At 43.8% G+C, this 26,528-nt stretch overlaps 2 protein-coding genes across 3 annotated transcripts in view; one reads left to right on the top strand and one right to left on the bottom strand.

Annotated features, from left to right (window-relative positions):
* Positions 1-3,408, bottom strand: part of gstcd (glutathione S-transferase, C-terminal domain containing) — a 136,653-nt gene extending 133,245 nt beyond the window's left edge. The window contains exon 1 of one of the 2 annotated variants that reach the window (XM_043674346.2): positions 3,343-3,408. The gene's annotated coding sequence lies outside the window, so the exon portion shown is untranslated. Of the gene's footprint in view, positions 1-381; positions 399-3,342 lie in introns of those variants that run through there. The other variant, XM_043674347.2, reaches the window with a different exon arrangement.
* A 76-nt stretch (positions 3,409-3,484) lies between these two features.
* On the top strand, positions 3,485-24,361 carry ints12 (integrator complex subunit 12). Its single transcript, XM_043674351.2, has 6 exons — positions 3,485-3,741; positions 9,486-9,638; positions 9,990-10,171; positions 11,946-12,105; positions 12,376-12,525; positions 18,682-24,361. Exons 1-6 carry the CDS (start codon positions 3,589-3,591, stop codon positions 19,243-19,245), a joined length of 1,362 nt encoding a protein of 453 aa, XP_043530286.2. The 5' UTR covers positions 3,485-3,588; the 3' UTR covers positions 19,246-24,361.
* The last annotated feature ends 2,167 nt before the right edge of the window (positions 24,362-26,528 follow it).

Below are 26,528 nucleotides of genomic sequence, written 5' to 3'. Positions count from 1 at the left end.
TGAAAGAACCTGAAATAAACTCTAACTTACTATTTCCAGCTTGACAAAAGCTAAAATCAAACTTTAATTTCAGGCAAATGAAAGGAAAATAGGAAAGATCAAAAATAATTGACACATGCTATTAAACAAAATATGCAGAATGCTAAAAGAGAGTGAATGGTCCATAAAAGAGTATTAAAAAAATTACTTTCTTTTAGGAAGAGGTCAGATAACTATAAGGGCATTGTGAAAGAACTGAAATGTTGCCCTCAGGAAATACACAAAGGCACTAATTAGACTCAAACAACATGGAAACAGACCCTTTGGTCCAACTAGACAGTGACCTGATCATATTGTTATAAACTTTATTATTCTGAATATACCTTAAAAAAAGGCTCTTACATAATAGCTAGCATGTAGGTTCTTCAACTTGACACTGAATCTCCTGAGGAGAAAGTGAGGTCTGCAGATGCTGGAGATCAAAGTTGAAACTTTATTGCTGGAACAGCACAGCAGGTCAGGCAGCATCCAGGGAACAGGAGATTCGACGTTTCGGGCACAGGCCCTTCTTCAGGATTCCTGAAGAAGGGCCTGTGCCCGAAACGTCGAATCTCCTGTTCCCTGGATGCTGCCTGACCTGCTGTGCTGTTCCAGCAATAAAGTTTCAACTGAATCTCCTGAAATGACATTCATAGGTTAAATATTCATTCAACTTGCCTTTCACAACTTGACTAAAACTAAATTGCTTATCTTAATGTCTCGTGTACAGACTTGGAGCTTTACTATCATTCCTTCACTGTCATTGGGTCAAAATTCTGGAACTTCCTTCCTAAAGGCATTGTGAATGTAGTTGACACCAGCGATTCAACGCTGTTCACATCACCTTCACAAGGGCAAATCACGATCAACAAGGAGAAGAAATTTTGAAGCTTATCCAAACAGAAGGTTACTCACAATGGTAGCTATGGCTCAATATCAATAGTCTTATATGCAATTTTAAAGTTTGAGAAGTCCAGTCATGCTTTAGAGATATACTGCTGAGATATCATCACTATCCAAGGCTAATATTTCAATAAGAGATGGTAACTTTGAGATAGCCTCTAAAGTAGAGATAACTGATTCCAAGGAATTATGTAAAGGAGAACAAGAGGTGGTAGCCACCCTGAACCCTCAGCATAGCAAAACAGACCATCTAATCATTTATCTTGCAGCTGTTTGTGGGAACTTCCTTTGTAGAAATTGCCTGTTATCAATTCCCATAGCATTCAATTACAACAGACTAAATTTCAAACAGACTTCAGTGGCTATGAAGCTCTTTGGTCATCCAGAAGCCACAAAAGGGAGCTGAACGTTGTAGGACATGCAGCAGCTGCTTGCCTTTGGGTACATATTCTGCCATCAATCCCTCAACAATAATACTCTAAGGATTTATTAAGAAGTTGTGAAGAAGTATCACAAGATGTCTTGGCAGAAGTGGCTAAGTGTTTATTACGTACCTGCAGAGATAGAAGACAAGAGCATCTCCTAAGGTACAACTGGCTAACCCAGTTACATGGTTGTCAACTGTAGGGAAAAAGTGAGGACTGCAGATGCTGGAGATCAGAGCTGAAAATGTGTTGCTAGAAAAGCGCAACAGGTCAGGCAGCATCCAAGGAGCAGGAGAATTGACGTTTCGGGCATGCTCATGCCCGAAACGTCGATTCTCCTGCTCCTTGGATGCTGCCTGACCTGTTGCGCTTTTCCAGCAACACATTTTCAGCTGTCAACTGTAGGGGTAAGGCCAACAACTTAAAACAACATTCCTGATGAAGGGGTTATGACTGAAAAGTCAATTCTCCTGCTCCTTGATGTAGCCTGACCCGCTGCATTTTTCCAGCGCTGCACCTTTCGACTCTGACTGTCCAGCATCTGCAGTCCTCACGTTCTCCTAGTTTAGAACAACTACCTGACAGACTAGCTCATCTCAGGGGGAGTAATCTGGTGAACAGAGTTATACTTAGGCTACACAGTTAAACATTTCAGGCCAACTGTTTCATTTGTGACTCAGGAAAGAAGTCATGTGCTGCTGCCTCAGGTTGAAAAAGAGTACTACCAGAGATGCTGCATCCTCTGCAGTAATCCTAGGCCTTGTTTTTTTTTTGGAAGAGGAAGAGGAACCTGGGCTGCCTGACGATAAACTTTCAATAAATGCAAAAAACAGCGAATGCTGGAAATGTGAAACAAACATAGAGAATATGGAAAAACTCAGCAGGTCTGGCAGCATTGGTGGAGAAAGTGAGGTCTGCAGATGCTGGAGATCAAAGTTGAAACTTTATTGCTGGAACAGCACAGCAGGTCAGGCAGCATCCAGGGAACAGGAGATTCGACGTTTCGGGCACAGGCCCTTCTTCAGGAATGAGCAGAGAGTGTTCAGCAGGAGAAGATAAAAGGTAGGGAGGAGGGACTTGGAGGAGGGGAGTTGGAAATGTGATAGGTGGAAAGAGGTCAAGGTGAGGGTGATAGGTCGGAGTAGGATGGAGGCGGAGAGGTCAAGAAGAAGACTGCAGGTCAGGAAGGCGGTGCCGGGCTGGAAGGATCCGGCTGAGACAAGGTGGGGGGAGGGGGGATGAAGAAACTGGTGAAGTCCAAGTTCATCCCCTGCGGTTGGAGGGTTCCCAGTCGGAAGATAAGACGCTCCCCCTGCGGTTGGAGGGTTCAGCCCAGTCTTATCTTCCGACTGGGAACCCTCCAACCGCAGGGGATGAACTTGGACTTCACCAGTTTCTTCATCCCCCCTCCCCCCACCTTGTCTCAGCCGGATCCTTCCAGCCCGGCACCGCCTTCCTGACCTGCAGTCTTCTTCTTGACCTCTCCGCCTCCATCCTACTCCGACCTATCACCCTCACCTTGACCTCTTTCCACCTATCACATTTCCAACTCCCCTCCTCCAAGTCCCTCCTCCCTACCTTTTATCTTCTCCTGCTGAACACTCTCTGCTCATTCCTGAAGAAGGGCCTGTGCCCGAAACGTCGAATCTCCTGTTCCCTGGATGCTGCCTGACCTGCTGTGCTGTTCCAGCAATAAAGTTTCAACTGGCAGCATTGGTGCAGAGAGAGAAATAATGTTTCTGAAGAAGAGTTATACTGTCTTTCTGTCTCTCTCTGTCTTTCCACAGATGCTGAGTTTTTCCATAATGGAACATTTCCTCAGCCCAGTAAATGATGCAGGCTTTGACTGAAGGAAGGCGAATGAGGCTGCGACTAGAAGCTGGAAACCTGGATCTTGCCGGGAAGACAAAACACGGGCAGGAAATGAGGAAGAGAATAATCCAAGAGATCATTATAAATAACCAGTATTCCATCTCACAGACAAAAACCAAGTTACCTGCGATCCACTTGTTTCATCAAGGCCGGGTGGTGAGGGAGGGGGGACACATGAAACAGACGGACCGGATGTTACCCGTTGCTAGGACCGAAAGTCAGGGACGAATATAAATGTGGGACCGGAAGTAATGTCAGGCAGATGCTGAGTTGCTGCTGTGCTGATATTAGAAGCTTCCTGAGGTTGGAGCACTGACACTGAACTGTCATTATTATATGTATTCCACATATTCCCTCACATTTGTAGGATATGGCTGTTCCCAACCTGGAGCTGGACCCACTCTTCCTCAAAGCCTTGGGTTATCTCCATTCAAAAAGCAAAGACTCTGCAGAGAAACTGAAAGCCCTGTTAGATGAGACCTTGGCGAGAGGCGGGGATTCTAGCTTTCGACAGGCACAAAAGGTACAGTTCCCTCCTACTTAAAGTAATATATTTTAAGGTTTTACTTGAATGAGGCAGTAGGATATGGGGAATTCACTGATTTAAAATGATCACGAAGAGACAGCGAGGAGCTGGAGCTTATTTTTGCAGACTTTACTGTTGGACCACAGAATGTTTGAAGCGATGAATGAGACAGAAGTCGCTATATTCTTGATGGGAAGAGAGGGCTGCACAGTGGAATGATATTTCTGGGAATATTCAGCACATCAAGTAGCAGCTGCATGGAGAGAAGAAGAAATTTAATATTTCAAGTTAGAACATAGAACATAGAACATAGAAGAATACAGCGCAGTACAGGCCCTTGGGCCCTCGATGTTGCGCCGATCCAAGCCCACCTAAACTACACTAACCCACTATCCTCCATATACCTATCCAATGCCCTCTTAAATGCCCATAAAGAGGGAGAGTCCACCACTGTTACTGGCAGGGCATTCCATGAACTAACGACTCGCTGAGTGAAGAACCTACCCCTAACTTCAGTCCTATATCTACCCCCCCTTAATTTAAAGCTATGCCCCCTTGTAATACCCGACTCAATACGCGGGAAAAGGTTCATACTGTCGACCCTATCTAACCCCCTAATCATCTTGTACACCTCAATCAAGTCACCCCTAAACCTTCTTTTCTCTAGTGAAAACAGCCCCAAGTGCCTCAGTCTTTCCTCATACGATTTTCCTTCCATACCAGGCAACATCCTGGTAAACCTCCTCTGCACCCGTTCCAATGCCTCCACATCCTTCCTATAGTATGGCGACCAAAACTGCACACAATATTCCAGATGCGGCCGTACCAGAGTCTTATACAGCTGCATCATGACCTCAGGACTCCGGAACTCAATTCCTCTACCAATAAAAGCCAGTACGCCATATGCCTTCCTCACCGCACTATTTACCTGGGTGGCAACTTTCAGAGATCTGTGTACATGGACACCAAGATCCCTCTGCTCATCCACACTACCAAGTATCCGACCATTAGCCCAGTACCCCATCTTTTTGTTATTCTTCCCAAAGTGAATCACCTCGCACTTAGCTACATTGAATTCCATCTGCCACCTTTCTGCCCAGCTCTGCAGCTTCTCTATATCCTGCTGTAACCTGCCACATGCTTCCTCACTGTCAACAACTCCTCCGACTTTCGTGTCATCCGCAAACTTGCTCACCCAACCTTCTAACCCCTCTTCCAGGTCATTTATAAAAATGACAAACAGCAATGGTCCCAAAACAGATCCTTGCGGAACACCGCTAGTGACGGCACTCCATGAAGAAACTTTGCCATCAACTACTACCCTCTGTCTTCTTCCATCCAGCCAATTCCTAATCCAAACCTCCAACTCACCCTCAATGCCATATCTCCGTATTTTCTGCAGTAGCCTACCATGTGGAACCTTATCAAACGCCTTACTAAAATCCATATATACCACATCTACTGCTTTCCCCTCATCAACCTCCTTCGTCACCTTTTCAAAGAATTCAATAAGGTTTGTGAGGCACGACTTGCCCTTCACAAAACCATGCTGACTATCCTTGATCACATTATTCCTATCTAGATGTGCATAAATCCTATCCCTTACAATTCTCTCTAAGACTTTGCCCACAACAGAAGTGAGACTCACCGGCCTATAGTTACTAGGGCTATCCCTACTCCCCTTTTTGAACAAGGGAACCACATTTGCTATCCTCCAGTCTTCTGGGACTACTCCTGTAGACAAAGAGGACATAAAAATCAAGGCCAATGGCTCTGCAATCTCCTCCCTTGCTTCCCAGAGAATCCTAGGATAAATGCCATCAGGCCCAGGGGACTTATCTATTTTCACCTTTTCCAGGATTTCCAACACCTCTTCTCTACATACCTCAAAGCCATCCATTCTACTTATTTGTGCCTCAGTATTCTCATCGACAACAATGCCCTGTTCCTGAGTGAATACTGAAGAAAAGTATTCATTCAGTGTCTCCCCAATCTCTTCCGCCTCCACACGCAACTTCCCCCTACTATCCTTGACTGGACCTATTCCTACCCTCGTCATTCTTTTATTCCTAACATACCTATAGAAAGCCTTAGGGTTTTCCCTAATCCTATCTACTAAGGACCTTTCATGTCCCCTCCTTGCTGCTTTTAGCTCTCTCTTCAGGTCCTTCCTGGCTACCCTATAACTCTCAATCGCCCCAATTGAACCTTCACGTCTCATCTTGAGATAGGCCGCCCTCTTCCATTTAACAAGGGATTCCAATTCCTTATTAAACCACGGCTCCCTCGCACGACCCTTTCCTACCTGCCTGACAGGTACATAATTATCAAGGACACTCAATAGTTGCCCCTTGAACAAGTTCCACATATCATTTACACTCTTGCCTTGGAGTCTACTTTTCCAAGCCACACATCCTAAGTCATGCCTCACCGCATCATAATTTCCCTTACCCCAGCTATAATTCTTGCCCTGTAGTACACACTTATCCCTCTCCATCACAAGTGTAAAAATCACCGAATTATGGTCACTATCCCCAAAGTGCTCACCTACCTCTAATTCTAACACCTGGCCTGGTTCGTTACCCAGAACCAAATCCAGTATGGCCTCACCTCTTGTTGGCCTGTCTACATATTGTGTCAGGAAACTCTCCTGCACACATTGAACAAACACTGACCCATCTAACGAACTTGAGCTATAGCTTTCCCAATCAATATCAGGAAAGTTAAAGTCCCCCATAACAACCACCCTATTACTGTCACTCATCTCCTGAATCACCTTCCCAATCCTTCCCAATGTAAGTTGATGACCTTTCATTAGGGCAGTAGAATTGGTGTTGGATTTCTCCAGCAAATGGGCCTCATTTGGTGCTGTAATTGTCCAGGAGTGGATTTTTTTTTTAACTGATGTACCCCTTATAAAGTGATCTTAGAACTTCCATTGTGCAGTTGAGTACTTGGTTACTGTATCAAGTATTTGGATAGACACACATAATTTGTGAGAAAGGCATGAGACATAACCCGCAAAGTTATACAAAAGAAATCACTGAAGAGGGAAGTTGAGTATGAGAGGAAGAATGATGGGGAGAGAACTAAAGGTGTTGGTCTTTTAACAAAATAGTGAGAAAGTGAAGGACTAAACACTGCCTTTATAGCTCTGAGTATCTGATCTGGTCTTGTGCAGGGCAGAGAACTGAACCTAGTCAATTCCCTTGTAGTTTGGGGCAAAACAGAATACATCATTACTGAGATCACCTAGTAGGTACGGTAGAACATGGTAGAAACCAAACTGCAGAGTCTTGGCTGAAGGAAGCTTAGGGTGGTTTGTTAATTGGATAAATAGGATGGTACTGGAAATGAAAAATTGAATTGAATGTAAATTATCAGCATTTACTCATTGAACCTACTGGTTATAGTATTTCTTAGCAAATCTGTTGTATAATGGTCATATGTGAAATACTGTCAGAAATGATATCATGAAATAATGACCCTTAGGTTTTATTTTAGAGCGACAGATAAAACTGTCATTACAACATCAAAACCACATTAATTTCAATGTGATTATTTGTGTGTTGACCTCCAGACCATCACTCTATAGACATGAAGTACATTGCAGATACCTACAGAATGTTTATTTCAAGTTTGGTTTTTGATACTCCTTGTCCATTCAATTTATCCAAGAGGATAGGTAGTTAGCATGCTCCCAAACACTAGCAATGCTATTGCAAAATCGGCTTCCAAGAGATGCTTTCAGATCTTTGTTTGCTTCCATGTTGTACAGTATAATTCTTCCAATCCCCAAGAGCAGAGATGGGTTCAGCAACCTGTTTGGTTTGGAAACATTTTAATACAAAATTGCATCCAGTCACTCATTATGGTGTTGCTTCAAAACTGTAATGTGTGAAAATGAGAGATAATACATTTTAAGTGATCATTTTCTGACTATTTTGACACATTTTTAAAATAAGCTAAGATGATTTACTGGTGAAGCTTTTCAAAATGTATCAATGTATTAGTTTACCTTGGAAGGTAATATGGTCAGTTCTGAGGCAAACCGTTCTAGATTCAAGACCACCACTCTAGGACCTGAACATATAACAAGTTTACATTGCAGTTAAATACTGAGGGACTCCTACACTATTGGTGGGAGCTTTTCTTTGGAGGAGAATTTAAACTGAGTCCATGTTTGCCTGTCCAGATGAATGTAGAATATCTTTTTAAAGGGTGCAGCTTTCTTGCCACATTTCTTTTCAATCACTCCTGCCAAAAACAGATTAACTGGTACTTTTTCTTACAAACTGCAACATGATAATGCTATATATATGCTGTCAAATTGGCTGCTGCATTTATTTTATTTGTTCATGGGATGTGGGTGTTACTGGTTGGCCCAGCATCCCTAATGACACTTTGAGAAGTTGATGATGAGTTGTCTTTATGAACTACTACAGTCCTTGGTCTGTGGTACACCCACATGATTGTTGCAGGAGATGTAGCTCCAAAATGTTGACCCAATGATCGAGTGGGATGGCGATAGCTTCCTAGTCGGGATGGTGAGTGGCATGGAGGGGAACTTGCGAGTGGTGGTGTTTTATACACGGATTTACACAAGAGCAATAACTATATGTTGATGCATCCTGAGTATGTATAATTTGCTATATAAATGTAAATTCTGACTTGGCATTTTTTAAGAGAATGATCTATTGTAACCTTAGACCAATATACAATTACTTCCCAGTCTGACCAATTTCTCTGCTATGACAAACTGGAAAAATAAAATCAGAATTCTTCTCCGTCTTATTGTGACTGCTGGTACCTTATACAGCATATCTCCAAGTTGTAAGGGTATCCTAATAAAGAACTCACAAACCAGCAGTTTCAATGTGTGATCTTGAATGTGGACCCTTAAAGGCACAGCAGAATAAGTTGTTTCAAAGAGTGTAACTCATTCACAACAGCATATGTTTGATAAATGACCAACAAATATTTATTGTGTTCCTGTTTGTGTTCTGCCATTCAGAGAGATGACAGCTAATCTCTCCCTCAACTCCATTTACCCAATATTAATCACTCCTCCATTGTTAACTATACATTCAACTGTCAAGGTCTTAAGTTCTGGAATTCCTTCCCCAGCTCTCTCCACTCCTCCAGCTTTTTTGCTTCCTTTTCGACCTTCTTCTTTAAAACTACTCCAGTGCTTCCCAAACTTTCTCCTACTGTGACCCTTATTTTAATGCTTCAGACATTGTGACCTTGGGGAAAGTGGGTTTTTCCAGTCACTGAGCAGGTGTAATGGTGGTGAGGAGGAGTTAGGGTGGAGAATTGCAGCTTGGTGGGAGATGTTTCAATGTTTAAAACAAAACAGTTAACATTTTTCAGGCTTTTTTTTGTTCTCTTTGTAACAATCACACCTCAAAGATCTGTCTGTTACACACACAGACACACACACTTTAAAGGGCACTTGCAGGTATTCACATTCAGTCTGAGTTGCATTGACAGCAAATTCTTGTCTTGTGATCATGCTGAGACACTCAACTCAGTTGGGGAAGCCCTGAGCCACCCCACTGGCCAATTGTTAAGCATCCTAATATCTCCCTTTCTAGCTCTGTGTCAAATTATGTTTCTATGAGGAGCCATGGAATATTTCATTAAGTGAAAGGCTGTATATAACTACCAGTAATTGTTGTGACTGATTGATTTACCTTAGTTCTGGAAATCATGTACATTGTTTTATACTCATTGCCTAGGACATTGAAACACCCAAGGTGGCTGCTAGCATCAAATCCAGTTCTACAAAGCAGGAATCCAAAGTGTCCTCATCTCTTTCATTGGGCAACAATGGTAAATCCGGTTCCATTGAGAAAACCAAGAAGGAAGCTGAAAAAAGACCTGGTGAAAAGGTTAGAAGTTTCTGGCTAAATTTATTCTGCAACTGCATGTTTCTATATAGAAACCATTCATTGTACAAGACAGAGTTCAAGTTGTTGATGGTGAATTGTAAGTCATCGTGGTTTGAAACAACATAATTGAAATTTTGCGTGTGAACAGCAAAATATCCAATTTTGTTGTCAAGAAAGTAATCTTAAACTCATTGAAAGGCAAAAAAATCAGGTTAATTTTAAATTTTGTGCACTGTACTTAGCCCAAAAACAAGGAATATAAATATTTGAGACACTGCTCTTTATATTATAAATTAATTTATAATGATTGACTGATTAGTTAACTCAATGAATTTTTCTAATTTTTGAAAGGTGAAACTAGATCCTTTGGAGGGAGTTGATCCCCAGAAAAAAGCCAGATTGGAGAAAGCAGAGAATCGATCCTCTCCCATTACTGTTCAGTCCAGCAAAGAGTTGCCAATGCCTGACCTACCTGGCTTCGAAAGTGCAGAGGACTTTGCCATGGAAATGGGCCTGGCATGTGTCGTGTGTCGGTATGAGAGATTGACTTTTTACATGTTGATGACCTGGAGCTTTACACACACACACAACTGAGACCATATGTTGTGTTCAGGTTAGGCGGAGTTAGAAGCTAAGGGAGATAGTTGGATTAGTGCAGATGGAGGTGATTAATCCTCATTTTAAAATTGTACATTTTGTGTTTGCAATAAATCTTTTAGTCATAAATTCTAATGAAAGCTGGCATTTTAAATACATCCATTTGTTATTAGAAGATGCTGCAGTCCTCCTATTTATCAGTCAGTTATGAGAGTGGAGGTAAAAAGTTAGAATTATCCAATAGGTAAGTTTATTCGTCAAGAGATGAGTTTCTATGTTTCAAAAGGAAGTATTATTTAAGTGGGGAAAAAAGTACTTATAGAGTAATCGAGTTATATAGCATGGAATACTTATGCACAAAACACAAAAAGCTAGCAGACATGAGCAGCAGATAATCAGGAAGGCTAATGGAATGCTAGCCCTTATTTTAATGGGGTTGGAGTACAAGAGTAGGGAACTCATTGCAACTATTCAAGGTGCTGGTGAGACCACATCTGGAGTACTTGGGCAATTTTGGTCCCCTTATTTAAGATATCGTTTCATTGGAGGCAGCTCTGAGAAGGTTAACTGGGATGATCCCCCATTTGGAGGGATTGTCTTTTGAGCAAAGGTTAAACAGGTTGGGATTCTACTGACTGAAGTTTAGAAGAAAGAGATGATCTCGTTGAAACACACAGGATTCTTAACGGGCTTGACATATTAATGCTGAGAGAATGTTTCCACTTGTGGAAGAGTCTAAGACCAGAGGGCACAGTCTCAGAATAAAGGGGTGCCAATTTAAGACTGAGGTGGAGAAATTTATTCTGAATATTGTGTCTCTTTGGAACTCCTTGCCAGAGAGAGCTGTTGAGGCAGAATCCTTATGTATATTTAAGACTAAGATAGATTCTTGATCAGTTGGAAAATCAAGAGTTACCGGGACAGGAAAGTGGGCATGAGGAATGTCGGATTAGCTATGATCCTGTTGAAAGGCAGTGCAGGCTGAGTGGCCCAAAGGCCCATTTTTCTTATGGTTTATTTTGTGGTGTGGAAATCAAATATTCCAGTGGAAGAATAACTAGTGTGTCAAGATCACTTGAGAAATGTTGAATAGAGTAACTCACTATTTGGGGAGTGGTGGGTTTTGAGAAAAATGCATTTTTATTGTTAGAACTTGTCTTCACCTTATGTCAGCTGTAGCACATATGAGTAAAACAAGATTGGGCAACTGCAACACCAAGCCTGCAGTACAAATCATCATTTAGCAGCCACAACAAGACTGTAAGGTAGATCATTTTTCCCACCTTGATGTGCAGATGATCTACAGCATTTCAAAAAGATCAAATTTCGCATTTCACAGTGTTTTCAAATGGCTGTGACGAGCCATTCTTGCTTTTATCTGAGTACTTCATTAAAACATGTTCCCAGGCACTTCCATCATTTTCTGATTTTTCACAGATATACAACTGAAATAAAATTCCTTGCAAGTTATGAATGTAGTCTGTAATCTGGTGTTTCAATCATTCTACCTCTGGAATTATCACACTGAAGAATTGATGACAATGAAGTAGTAACTCCAAGTGTATTAGTGACATTTACTATACTAGCATTGGGAAGTATATCCTTTTCAGAGCACTGAAACATCAGTGCGATAATGTATGCTTTCATACAGTAGGCTAGTCTGTTGAACTTTTAATAACACTGGTTAATTGTTTACTACTTTACCTATAGCCAAATGACTGTTACATCAGGTAATCAGCTAGTTGAATGTCAAGAATGTCACAACCTTTACCACCAAGACTGCCATAAACCCCAAGTAACGGACAAGGATGTGAATGACCCAAGGCTAGTATGGTATTGTGCCCGCTGTACAAGACAGATGAAGAAAATGGTAAGAATTTGTTTCCAGTCAGCTGCTAATGCTGTGCCAGTGTGCGAGGTGATGTCATTTTAAATGGGTGTATTACAAATGGTAATATTGAACATGATTGACTGGATTAAAATAATCTTTTGTCCAATATTCAGCAATAATGTGATGGTGTAACCTAGAGGAATTGTAAAACATTTCAGTGATTGAAGTCATTGCTAAGGGACATTTACTATCGCACATTGACAAACCTTTGGTAACTATGTTCATCACAATATTTTCTATTATACTCAGGCACAGAAGACACAAAAGGCTGCTCCAAAAGCTTCCAACTCAGTTGTCAGTGCTGCTCCCTCAGTAAAGGATCCCTTAGTGAAGAAACCTGAAATGAAACTTAAACAAGAGGTGACCACGTTTCAAGCATTCAAGAGAACAGAAGTAAAGGTGCAGTAACTGTCTTTATATAAGTTATCGTTACTGATGGCAGTGGGAAGCTAAAGATATTACTGCTTAAGCTTAAACCCTGTTTGCTGTCACCTTTGGAAAGAGATGTTGACCATGTGGAGCTGGATTTAGTGAACCAAACTCAGTATCTCAGTATCTTCTGAACTACCAGACAACTTGAATGATCAGAGAATGATTTTTTTAAATTTAACTGAGGAAATAACTGGTGAATTATCAACAGTTGACAGTAAGATGCACATAGTTAATCTTCCAGATGTTCACAAGTTGAAGTAAGGCTAAGGGATACAAAGTGTCAGGAATGTGCACAAAGTTATTCCAACTGTCTCAATTGTATTTGTAGCTTTGAAAGACAATATTAAACAAAAATAAAACACGTCAAAGATGTTGGGGAACTTGATCCAGCAAGAAATCAGTCCTTTGTGGCCAAAGTGTAGTAGATGTTCAATTAGGTTTTTCTAATAATAAAAGCCAAAAGCTCTGATTAATTTATACACTGAATTAATCTAAAGCTCATGTAGTGTTTATTATGTACAAATGTGATAGTATCTGAGGAATAGCTTCAAATTAATCAATTACAGTCTATATAAAACAGCTGTACCCTTTAAACATTATTGTGACTCAGAAGAATACTGTTCCTCAGACGTTATAAGACTGCTGTAAAATCTCATGAGGATTGTTGTGGTTGCTTTATCCAGGTGCAGAGCATAGCTGCTCTGAAAATATGCTAACTGAAGGTGAATGCTTTACTGTGTCTCACCACCTGGTTCATTCTGTGTTGCTAGTGGTGATGACATGGGTGTAATTTGCCTCACTATTCAATCGAGAAATGTGTGTTCCCAGTGTGACAGTATGAATCTGAAAACAATTTATAATTTGGAATGGGGAATATTGTACGACTAGCTTTGGTAATGAAAGGAAGCACTGGTGGCGTATAAGTTAAGGTGAAGTGATGTTGCACTGTGAGGCTTCCTTCTCCCAAAGATAGAACTGCCGACTGTCCAAGACCAGAGAAAGTAAAGCAATAGATTTAGCACTGTTTTACTGAGGTTTACTGAATCCCAGGAATGAAACTGAGCACCAGTCATTAATTATCTTTTTATTGTTTCTTGTTTCTCACTGGTGGATTAATTAGGGTAGGCAGGCATGTAATTGGGTAAAAACAATGACTGCAGATGCTGGAAACCAGATTCTGGAATAGTGGTGCTGGAAGAGCACAGTAGTTCAGGCAGCATCCAAGGAGCTTCAAAATCAATGTTTCGGGCAAAAGCCCTTCATCAGGAATAAAGACAGAGAGCCTGAAGCGTGGAGAGATAAGCTAGAGGAGGGTGGGGGTGGGGAGAAAGTAGCATAGAGTACAATAGGTGAGTGGGGGAGGGGATGAAGGTGATAGGTCAGGGAGGAGAGGGTGGAGTGGATAGGTGGAAAGGGAGATAGGCAGGTAGGACAAGTCTGGACAAGTCATGGGGACAGTGCTGAGCTGGAAGTTTGGAACTAGGGTGAGGTGGGGGAAGAGGAAATGAGGAAACTGTTGAAGTCCACATTGATGCCCTGGGATTGAAGTGTTCCGAGGCGGAAGATGAGGCGTTCTTCCTCCAGGTGTCTGGTGGTAAGGGAGCGGCGGTGAAGGAGGCCCAGGACCTCCATGTCCTCGGCAGAGTGGGAGGGGGAGTTGAAATGTTGGGCCACGGGGCCCACCACCACACCCACTCCAGTTACAGGTTCTGCCCCCATTCCCAGCTCCACACCCACACCAGATCCCAGCTCCCAGCCCTGCCGAGTTTTCACCTCACTGAGGACTCACCATCATCCCCCTCCGTCTATGCATCAATGAATTTAATACATGCCGTGACGTCGAACAATTCTTCCGTCGCCTCCGTCTCCGAGCTTACTTTCACAATCAGGACTCCCGCCCACCTTCCGAGGACCCATTCGCCCACCTCCAACACACTGCATCCACCTGGACACCCCGCGCTGGCCTATTACCTGCCCTCGACCTCTTCATTTCCAATTGCCGCTGGGACATTAACCGCCTCAATCTGTCTACTCCCCTCCCCCACTCCAACCTCTCACCCTCACAAAGCGCAGCCCTCCAATCCCTCTGCTCCAATCCCCACCTCACCATCAAGCCAGCGGATAAAGGGGGCGCAGTGGTTGTCTGGCGCACTGACCTCTACACCGCTGAAGCCAAACGCCAACCGCCAACTCGAGGATACCTCTTCCTACCGTCCCGCCCGACCATGACCCGACCCCCCATCACTAAACCATCATCTCCCAGACCATGCAGAACCTCATCACCTCAGGAGATCTCCCACCCACAGCTTCCAACCTCATAGTCCGGGAACCCCGCACTTCCCGGTTCTACTTCCTTCCCAAGATCCACAAGCCTGACCACCCTGGCCGACCCATTGTCTCAGCATGCTCCTGTCCCACTGAACTCATCTCTACCGACCTCGACACTGTCCTATCCCCCCCAGTCCAGGAACTCCCCACATACGTTCAAGACACCACCCACGCCCTCCACCTCCTCCAAGACTTCCGTTTCCCCGGCCCCCAATGCCTCATCTTCACCATGGATATCCAATCCCTCTACACCTCCATCCGCCATGACCACGGCCTCCAAGCCCTCCGTTTTTACCTCTCCCGACGTCCCCAACAGTACCCTTCCACCGACACTCTCATTTGTTTGGCCGAACTGGTCCTCACCCTTAACAATTTCTCCTTCGAATCCTCCCACTTCCTCCAGACCAAAGGGGTAGCCATGGGCACACATATGGGCCCCAGGTATGCCTGTCTTTTTGTTGGCTACGTAGAACAGTTGATCTTCCGTAATTACACCGGCACCATTCCCCATCTCTTCCTCCGCTACATTGATGACTGCATTGGCGACACCTCGTGCTCCCGCGAGGAGGTTGAGCAATTCATTAACTTCACCAACACATTCCACCCTGACCTTAAATTTACCTGGACCATCTCTGACACCTCCCTCCCCTTCCTGGACCTCTCCATCTCCATTAATGACGACCGACTTGACATTGACATTTTTTACAAACCCACTGACTCCCACAGCGACCTGGATTACACCTCTTCCCACCCTACCTCTTGCAAAAATGCCATCCCGTATTCCCAATTCCTCCGCCTCCGCCATGTCTGCTCCCAGGGGGACCAGTTCCACCATAGAACACACCAGATGGCCTCCTTCTTTAGAGACCGCAATTTCCCTTCCCACGTGGTTAAAGATGCCCTCCAATGCATCTCGTCCACGATCCCACCCCTCCAACCGTAACAAGGACAGAATGCCCCTGGTGCTCACCTTCCACCCCACCAACCTGCGCATAAACCAAATCATCCGCCGACATTTCTGCCACCTCCAAAAGACCCCACCACCAGGGATATATTTCCCTCCCCACCCCTTTCCACCTTCCGCAAAGACCGTTCCCTCCGTGACTACCTGGTCAGGTCCATGCCCTCCCCTACAACCCACCCTCCCATCCTGGCTCCTTCCCCTGCCACTGCAGGAACTGTAAAACCTGCGCCCACACCTCCTCCCTCACCTCTATCCAAGCACCGAAAGGAGCTTTCCACATCCATCAAAGTTTTACCTGCACATCCACTAATATCATTTATTGTATCCGTTGCTCCCGATGCGGTCTCCTCTACATTGGGGAGACTGGGCGCCTCCTAGCAGAGCGCTTTAGGGAACATCTCCGGGACACCCGCACCAATCAACCACACCGCCCCGTGGCCCAACATTTCAATTCCCCCTCCCACTCTGCCGAGGACATGGAGGTCCTGGGCCTCCTTCACCGCCGCTCCCTCACCACCAGACGCCTGGAGGAAGAACGCCTCATCTTCCGCCTCGGAACACTTCAACCCCAGGGCATCAATGTGGACTTCAACAGTTTCCTCATTTCCCCTTCCCCCACCTCACCCTAATTCCAAACTTCCAGCTCAGCATTGTCCCCATGACTTGTCCGGACTTGTCCTACCTGCCCATCTCTTTTTCCACCTATCCACTCCACCCTCTCCTCCCTGATCTATCACCTTCATCCCCTCCCCCACTCACCTATTGTACTCTATGCTACTTTCTCCCCACCCCCACCCTCCTCTAGCTTATCTCTCCACCCTCAGGCTCTCTGCCTTTATTCCTGATGAAGGGCTTTTGCCCGAAATGTCGATTTCGCTGTTCCTTGGATGCTGCCTGAACTGCTGTGTTCTTCCAGCACCACTAATCCAGAGGCATGTAATTGGGTTTTTCTGAACTGTTTATAATCCCTGTTATGACATTTAGAATGTTGGTCTGGATTCTATCTGATGTTGCTGGCTGCATTAAATGGAAGGGGATCATCTATCCACTATGTCTCTGCCAGCCTTTTGCTCAAGCAATCCAGAACCAATCTCCTGTCTCACCCTGCTTTTTCTGCTACCTCAAGTGTTTCTCCACTTGTTTTTGTACAAGCATTTGAAAGTATCATTATTGTTCATTTTAAAAATTAGTAAAGAAATACTGAAAGCAAACAATCTTTATATAACTGTATACTAATAGGAAATGTTTCTTCCTTTTTATATATCATTTACAATGTTAAAGTCCATCCTGCAATTCTAGGATCACTTGTGACAGTCAAATAGAGAAACTTGCATTTTTATGGCACACTTCACAACCACGGGACATGTCAAAGCACTGTACAGTCAATGCAACATAATCACTGTTGTAACGTAGGAAGCAAAAGGCCCAAAATACACAGCAAATTCCTCTAAATCTCAGCGTGACAATAAGCTGATATTTCTTATTGTGATGTTGTTTGATGCATAAATATTGGGCAGGACACTGAGATGGCTCTTCTATTCTTTTCCATCCAGCTGAGTAGCAGAAAGGGCCTCAGTATGTCATCACCATCAGTGCTGTGCCCCACGTACTACACTGGAATATCAGTCTCAGTTTTTGCACTCAGATCCTGGAGTAGAGTTTGAAGCCAAAGTTTTGTGACTTGGAGGTGACAGTGTTTCCTCTAAGTCTGTGCACTGTTTTTAATGAACCTGTTCAGAGATGTTATGACACACCTCTGGAGCAGGTGGGGTTTCAAACTGGACCTTCTAGTCCAGAGGTAGGGACATTGCCACCATACCCATGAAATATTCATTCCTCTTGCCAGAGTTCAAATCCATAGCAGTGAAATCACTAAAACTGTAGCCATCAGGGTAAGGCTCATCCTTTTGAAGTAGAACTGGTTTGTATTTATTTCTGAACTACAGCTTGTGTGAATTCTGTGGACTTTGAGGTTTGTTTCAAATGAAGCAGATTAAGAAAAGAACAAAGAAAATTTACAGACCAGGAACAGGCCCTTCGGCCCTAGTAGGTGAATCCTGAACAGGAAACAAAAATCAGTAGTTAAAGATGAATGGAAATATGGATTTAGTCTTTTTCTTAGGTGTCTAAAACTCTTTGAAAAGCAGAAAACTGCAGATGCTGGAAGTTTAAAGTAAAGGCAAAACTAAACAGGTCTGTCAGCATTTGCGGAGAGAGACAAAAAAACTGCAGCTTCTGGAATCCAAAATAGGCAGGCAGGAGGCTGGAAAAACACAACAAGCCAGGCAGCATCAGAAGGTGAAAAAGTCAAGGTTTTGGGTGTAACTCTTCTTCAGGACTGGGGGTGCTGCAGATTAAAGGGGGAGGGTGGGCAGGGTGGTGAAGTGGGGATAGGTGAAGACAGGTAGAGGGTACGACCTGGTTGGTAAATGGGAGGAATGAATCCAGTTGGTGGCAGGGAGGAGTGGAAGGCGGGGGGAGGGGCTGGGAAGGAAGTCGGGCAATGGGATGGAAGGTTATTTGAAATTGGCGAACTCTGTGTTCGGGCTGTAGGCTGTCCTGGGCGGAAGGTGAGGCGTTATTCCTCCAATTTGCAGTTTGGTTCGTTGTGGCAGTGGAAGAGGCCGAGGATGGTCATGTCGGAGAGGGAGTGCCGAGGATGGAGAGAACTGAGTTAACATTTCCGGTTCAACAACCTTTCATCAGAACTGGGGAAAGTTAGAAACGGAATGGCTTCTGAGCTATGGGTGGGTGGGGAAAAGGACGAAAAGGAAGTCTGAGGTTGAGTGATGGACGCGAGAGGTCATTCTTCTGTTCTTTCTGTTTTGCAGGCATCTTCATCTGCTTCTGGCAATTCCTCCAGTTCAAACACCTCCTCGTCTTCTGTTAGTGGACTTACAGGATGGGCTGCCTTTGGAGCAAAAACATCCACTGCAGCACCCTCGACAGCTAAACTGGGATCGTCTGTGCAAAGCACCAGTGGAAAGCCCACAGCATCGGCCACAAATCAAAAAGCAGTGGGTCTCTCTGGACTGGCAACATCCAAAGCAGGACTGGGGTCAAAAATTACCACAGCCATTAGCTCCAGCTCTGGAGCTATAAAGCCACCCCCTCCCCTAACTCTGGGGAAACCAAGTCTCAACCGATCATCCAGCAGCGACAATGTTAGCAAGGTGGGCCTAACTGGGACAGGCAACAGTGGCAACCAGTCCAGTGGTGGGAATGGAGGGGGCACCTCCGCTGCTACTGGCAGTAACAATGGTGCCAAGACACCCACTGAAGTTGGTAACCCTTCTCTTGTTAAGTTGCCAACCTCTCAAGAGTCACAGCTTAATGCTATGAAACGGCTCCAGATGGTAAAGAAGAAGGCAGCTCAGAAAAAACTTAAAAAGTGAATGTTAACCTGCCCCGAATGGGTGTGCTTCTCTGTGTTTCTGCATTGAAATGCAGGCACCTCGTCATTGCCAAGGAGACCAGCAAAGTTACACCATGGATGTGCCCTTGTACACAGATGTCTCTTCCTGGTTTTCTTCCAAAGGTTTTTTTTGTGAGCAATGATAGAGTACGTAGAAACAGAAACCTGGAGCAGGAGTAGGCCATTCAGCCCTTAATGCCTTCTCTCCCATTCAAGATGATTGTAGCTGATCATCCAACTCCGTATCCTGTTCCCGATTTCTCCCCATCCCCTTTGAACCCTTTAGCCCTGAGAACTATATAATTTCCTTAAAAATATTCAATGTTTTGGCCTCAACTCCTTTCTGTGGCAGAGAATTCCACAAGCTGACAGCTCTCTTTGAGTTATGCCTCATCTCAGTCCTTAATGGCCTTCTGTGTATCCTTACACTGTGACCCCTCGTTCTGGACTCCCCTGTCATTGGGAACATCATTCTTGTTTACCCTGGCCATTCCTGTTAGAATGTTATTGGTTTCTGAGATCATAATTCTCTCTTGACCCAAAAGGCTTCCTAAAATGTATCCAATATTTGGTGGTGAGGGAGGGCCTTTCTCATTCTGAGTGGGTTCAACCTACAAGCTGCAGAAATAAAGCGTTAAACATGGAGACTTTAGCACATGGGAACTGAGAGATCCTGTTGTCTAATGCAAAGAATTCATTAGTTTTAAAGGTTGACATTTTTAACAATTAATTTCCTGTCAGTCATTTTTATATAAAGATATGTCTGTTCTAAACAGATTGTTGGTGAATCGGGTCAGTTTCCTGATCAAATGTGTTCTGAAACAGACCTGGCTGATTTAAGCCCACTGACGATGATCTTGCTTATCAAGTAATGCAGTGTCTGTTTGTAGGGGCTGGTTACTTCTTGTGTGCTGCTCATTACAATGGCAGATGCCTTCTTTCTTAACCCATTCTGTGGTTTTCTCAGATAGCAGACAGAAAACTTACCCTGAAATTTTAGTAACTGAGTTCTCAATTGGCCAAAAACATTTTGCACTTCTCAAAACAAATCTTGAAAGTTGAGTGAGAGACCAGTTTACTGTGATGTTAAAGACAAGGGAGGTTTTAATTCTGTGTCACATGGACCTTTTTTTTTACATGTTTTGTCTTGTGTATATTACTTTCAGTGGAGATGTCTCCAGTTGGTGAACTGCACTGGTATTAAAAAGGAATTAAAGTCATACCCTGTTAATATTCTTTTTCTACCCTGTACAAATCACCCTGGAACTTGCATCATGTTTTTATTGAGTCCCAATGTGCTTTATCACAGTGGGTATTTATAGAGTCATTCGGCACCAAAATGAACCCTTTGGTCCAACCAGTCCATGCCAACCATAATCCCAAATTAAACTAGTCCCACCTGCCTGAGCTTGGCCCATATCCCTCCCAACATTTTGTTTCATGTACTTATCTAAATGCCTTTCCAATGTTGTAACTATACCCACATCCACCACTTCCTCTGGAAATTCATTCCATACACGAACAACTCTATGTTTAAAAACAAAAAAAATTTCTTAATTTTTAACACATGGGGAAAAATGGCAGCCAGTTTTCACACCTGGAGATCCTAAGAACGGCATTGAGATTAGCTATAGTTTCCACTGCAGAGCCAGTGCTCTTCTGAATATTAGTAGACATTGCCATACTCCTGAGGATCACTAGGGATCTTTTATATTCACTGGAGCAGGCAGACAGTAACTCATTTTAACATCTCATTTTAAAGGCTGCACCTCTGACACCATAACAATCCCCAGAAATGCTCTGTATTCCATGAACATGTTCCTTCAAAAAGGAGGTAAAATCAGCTAAGTTTTGCCATTAAGTGCCAACCATGACATGTCCTTGTAGGAGAACCTAGAAATAGGGATCATTCTTTTAAAATAAGGGATCATCCATTTAAGATCAAGAGGAGACGAGGCAAGGTGGTAACATAGTGACAATATCACTGGAGTAGTCATCCAGGACCCCAGGCTACTGTTCTGTGGTCATGGGTTCAATTTCCATTTGGAACATGATGAAATTTCAATTCACTTAAAGTTTGGAATATTGCAACTATGTACCCCACTTGTTGGTTGTTGTAAAACCCATCTTGGTCACATTTATGAAAAGAAATCTGGCATCCTTACCTGGACTGGTCTTCATGTGAATCCAGACCCAGAGCAATGTAGTTGACCTTTAACTGCCCTCTGGGCAATTAGGGGTGGATAATAAACATTGGCCCAGCCAGCAATGCCCACGTTCTACAAACAAATGAAGAAATTTTAAAAACAATCTCCAAGGGTTATGAATCATTGGAAATTACTTCCTTCAAAAAAGAAAAGTCTTTTACAGATCTTCACGAAAAGCCTTTTACTGTTTATAAGGCAAAGAGAAATTATTGATAAGGGCAAAAAGTTATTGGATTAGGTAGGAATGTCACGATCTGCAGCACTGAAACATCCTGATGAAGGGCTTATGCCTGAAACGTCGACTCTCCTGCTCCTCGGATGCTGCCTGACCTGCTGTGCTTTTCCAGCACCACTCTAATCTTGACCCATATCCTCTCAAGCCTTCCTATTCATATACCCATCCAGGTGCCTTTTAAATGTTGCAATTGTACCAGCCTCCATCACTTCCTCTGGCAGCACATTCCATACACGCAACACCCTCTGCGTGAAAAGGTTGCCCTTCAGGTCCCTTTTATATCTTTCCCCTCTCACCGTAAACCTATGCCCTCTAGTTTTGGATTCCCCCAGTCAGGGAAAGAGTTTGTCTATTTATCGTATCCATGCCCCTCATGATTTTATAAACCTTGAAAGGTCACCCCTCAGCCTCCGACACTCCAGGGAAAACAGCCCCAGCCTGTTCAGCTTCTGCCTATAGCACAAATCCTCCAACACTGGCAACATCCTTATAAATCTTTTCTGAACCCTTTCAAGTTTCACAACATCTTTCCGATAGGAAGGAAACCAGAATTACGTGGAATATTCCAAAAGTGGCCTAACTAACGTCCTGGACAGTTGCAACATGACCTCCCAACTCCTATACTCAATGGTCTGATCAATGAAGGAAAGCATACCAAACGCTGCCTTCACCATTCTCTCTATCTGCAACTCTACCTTCAAGGAGCTATGAAACTGGGGCGGCACAGTGGTTGGCACTGCTGCCTCTCAGCACCAGGGTCCCAGGTTCAATTCCAGCCTCTGGTGTCTGTGTGGAGTTTGCACATTCTCCCCGTGTCTGCATGGGTTTTCTCCCCGTGTCTGCATGGGTTTCCTCCCACTGTCCAAAGATGTGCTGGTGAATTGGCCATGTTAAATTGCTCATAGTGTTAAGTGCATTAGTCAGAGGGAAGGTGGTCTGGGTGGGTTACTCTTCAGAAGGTCAGTGTGGACTTGTTGAGCTGAAGGGCCTGTTTGCACACTATAGGGAATCTAATCTAAACCTTCCTCCATAAACCTGCACTCCAAGGTCCCTTTGTTCAACAATACTCCTGAGGACCTTACCATTATAAGTCCTGCTAAGGTTTGCTTTCCCAAAATGCAGCACCTTGCATTTATTTAAATTAAACTCCATCTGCCACTCCTCAGGCCATTGGCCCATCTGATCAAGGTCTCATTGTAATCTGAGGTAACCTTCTTCACTGTCCACCAAACCTCTGATTTTGCTGTCATCTGCAAACTTACTAACTATATTGACTATGTTCATATCCAAATCATTTGTATAAATGATGAAAAGTAGTGGACCCAGCACCAATCCTTCTGGCACTCCACTGATCACAGGCCTCCAGTCTGAAAAACAACTGTCCACCACCACTCTCTGTCTTGGGGTGGCATGGTGGCTCAGTGGTTAGCACTGAGGCCTCACACCGCCAAGGACCTGGGTTTGATTATAGCCTCAGGCAATTGATTGTGTGGACTTTGCATATTCTCCCCATGTCTGTGTGGGTTTCCTCCCACAATCCAAAGATGTGCAGGATAGGTGAATTGGCCATACTAAACTGCCCATAGTTTTCAGGGATATGTAGGTTAGGGGTTAATATAGGGGAATGGGTTTGGATGGGATACTCTTTGAAGGATTGGTGTGAACTTGTAGGGCCGAAGGACCTGATTCCACACTGTACGGATTCTATGATTCTATCTTTGAGCCAGTTAGTATCCATATGGCTAGTTCTCCCTGAATTCTGTGAGATCTAACCTTGCTAACCAGTCTCCCATGGGGAACCTTGTCAAACGCCTTACTAAAGTCCATTTCGATCACATCCACCGCTCTGCCCTCATGTTGGAGTCAGATTAGCTGCAATCTTATAGAATGGTTGGACACGCTTAGGCACTGAGTATTGTTTTGTATGTTTGCATTTTTTTGTCAAAAGAACTTTATAAACGCAACATTACAGCTTCCATTATTCAGCTTTGATCCATGGTATTTCACTGACAGTGTTTCCATGGGACCTGAGGCAAACCTTAGAATATAAATTGAGTGTTGAACCATTTGGAACATAGCAACCGAGGTATGATTAAGCCACCCAGCATTTTAAGCTTGTTCCAGCGTTCACTCAGGGAGACGGTGGCTGATTTGTACAACTTCTTCATTTATACGCTGGGGCTGCAAATGCCTCAACACTCATATCTAACAAAAAGAACTACCTCAGTCATAATTTTCAGCAGTCTGAACAGTTAATTGCTCCATTTGACACTACTAACTTATCATAACAAAGAACAAATCTTTAATGGAAACTTGATAATTCAAACTAAATTACATTCATGGAGGGTGATAATTCACTCCAGTCACTCTGGTGCCCACTTGGGCAACATATGCTCCCACTCCAGGGACAGGAGCTGGGATGTAGCGACAGAAAAGAGGCAGACAGGCTGAAATGCCCTTTGGCTGTTCAGGGTCATGGCGTCATTGTAGCCAGTCTGATGAGCAATCCCACAAAGAGATCTCCCTCAAGTGATTAAGGAGATGGGACACTGAACTGAACTGAACTGAATTGAACGGAAATGGTCAGGTTTGATTGCAATATTGAGGGCACAAGCTTTTGGAGCTCTGAAAATTTGTACTTCCAAATAAACCTGTTGGACTATAACCTGATGTTGTGTGATTTTTAACTTTGCAAAAGTAAGACTGCAGATGCTGGCGATCAGAGTCTAGATGGTTTCCTGACGAAGGGCTTTTGCCTGAAATGTCAATTTTCCTGCTACCTTGAATGCTGTCTGACCTGCTGTGCTTTTTCAGCACCACTGTAATCCTGATTTTTAACTTTGTCCACCCCAGTCCAACATCGGTATCTCCACAGTATTAGGGTGGCACAATGGTTAGCACTGCTGCCTCACAGTGTGAGGACCCTGGGTTCATTTCCACCCTTAAGAGACTGGCTGTGTGGTGTTTGTACCTTCTCCTCATGTATGCGTGGGTTTCCTCCAGGTGCTCTGGTTTCCTCTCAAAGTCCAAAGATGTGTAAGTTAAGTGGATTGGCAATGCTAAATTGCCCTGTAATGTCCAGAGATGTTAGGTTGGGTGGGTTGCTGTGGGAAATGCAAGGGATAGGGTAGTTGGGGTGGATCTAGCTGAGATGCTCTTTGGAGGGTTGGTGTAGACTCTTTTGGGCTGAATGGCCTGTTTTCACACTGTAGGGATTCTATGGATCTCCTGAGCTAGCTGATTCAGAATCATCAGCAAGAGGGTGACTAAACTGGTTTATGGACTTTGCTCTTGATCACTACCTAGTGGTCTCCTTCTGGAGATGCATCTGAGTGAGGCTTCAGGTGGACTGGGTCTGATTCCTTATGATCAGTCTGCAGATACTGTCAGCGCTCATGCATGGAGAAGGTTGCATTAGCAGAATATTGATGCTCAAGCAATATTACCAAAAGAAGCATAGGGAATGTAAGAAAAAGTCTTTTTGCGCAGCAAGGAATGCATTAGCTTGCACAAAGGATTTGGATCTGAGCAAAAAAGATTTGCAGGGCCATAGGAAAAGAGCAGGAGGGTAAGACTAAATGAGTTGCTCTTACAGAGAACAGAGATGGAAATGTGTTGCTGGAGAAGCGCAGCAGGTCAGGCAGCATCTAGGGAACAGGAGAATCGATGTTTCGGGCATTAGCCCTTCTTCAGGAAGGCCTGAAGAAGGGCTAATGCCCGAAACGTCGATTCTCCTGTTCCCTAGATGCTGCCTGACCTGCTGCCCTTCTCCAGCAACACATTTCCATCTCTGATCTCCAGCATCTGCAGACCTCATTTTCTCTTACAGAGAACAGCATAGACATGACAGGCCGAATGACCATATTCTGTGGCATAACCTTTGTATAAATGCCACACCAAGGATTCATTTAGTGCCTTCAGACAGTAAATTAGACTAATCAGAAATTTTAAAAGGAGAAATAAGCTTGAATATGTAGTTATATCAAAACCGTTTCAGCCGTTCGACCTTCAAAAGTCATCCCACCCAATCCCTATAACCCTGCAATTCCTCTGGCCAATCCACCTAATCTGCACATCTTTAGATTGTGGGAGAAAACCGGAGAAACCTATGCAGACACGGGGAGAATATGCAATCTACAAACAGACAGTTACCTGAGGATGGGGGAACTCAAACCTGAGTCTCTGGTGCTCTGACACAGCAGTGCTAACCACTGAGCCACATTGCAAGTGTTACCCACTGAAACAATCACAGTCTGCTTTCTTTCTGGCTGTTTAACAATTGCCAGAACTCCAGGATTTTAATTATAAAGTTCAGACGTGTTTCTGCTGGGTTAAATTTATTTATTGTCCAATCTTATTAGTTGTAGTCAGAAGTGTATCTTGTTTTTCTTTCAATTGTGCTGCCTTGAACTTCTGAATCATAGAATCCCTACAGTGTGGAAACAGGCTATTTGGCCCAAAAGTCCACATCAACCCTCTGAAGAGTAACACACCCAGACCTATTCCCCTAACTAATGTGCCTAACGTACATGCCCCTGGACAATTTCCCATAGCCAGTCTATCTAACCAGCACATCTTTGGACTGTGGAAGCAAACCAGAGCACTTGGAGGAAACCCACAGATGCATAAGATGAATGTACAATCTCCACACAGCCTGAGGCTGGAATTCAAACCCAGGTCCCTGACACTGTAAGGTAGCATTGCTAACCACTAAGCCACCAGTCTGTCTGAGCTATTATTTTCTCAATATTACCAGTCCAACTGCTAGTTCCCATATTTGTTCTTGCTACAGGTGACCTTTTAGATTATATGGCAAATGTT

Source organism: Chiloscyllium plagiosum, unplaced genomic scaffold, assembly GCF_037043375.1.
Source record: "Chiloscyllium plagiosum isolate Xiang-an unplaced genomic scaffold, Cpla_swu_hap1 HiC_scaffold_36, whole genome shotgun sequence".
Lineage (NCBI taxonomy): Eukaryota > Metazoa > Chordata > Chondrichthyes > Orectolobiformes > Hemiscylliidae > Chiloscyllium > Chiloscyllium plagiosum.
Note: the sequence above shows the minus strand (reverse complement) of the source record. Positions and strands in the feature narration are given on the sequence as shown.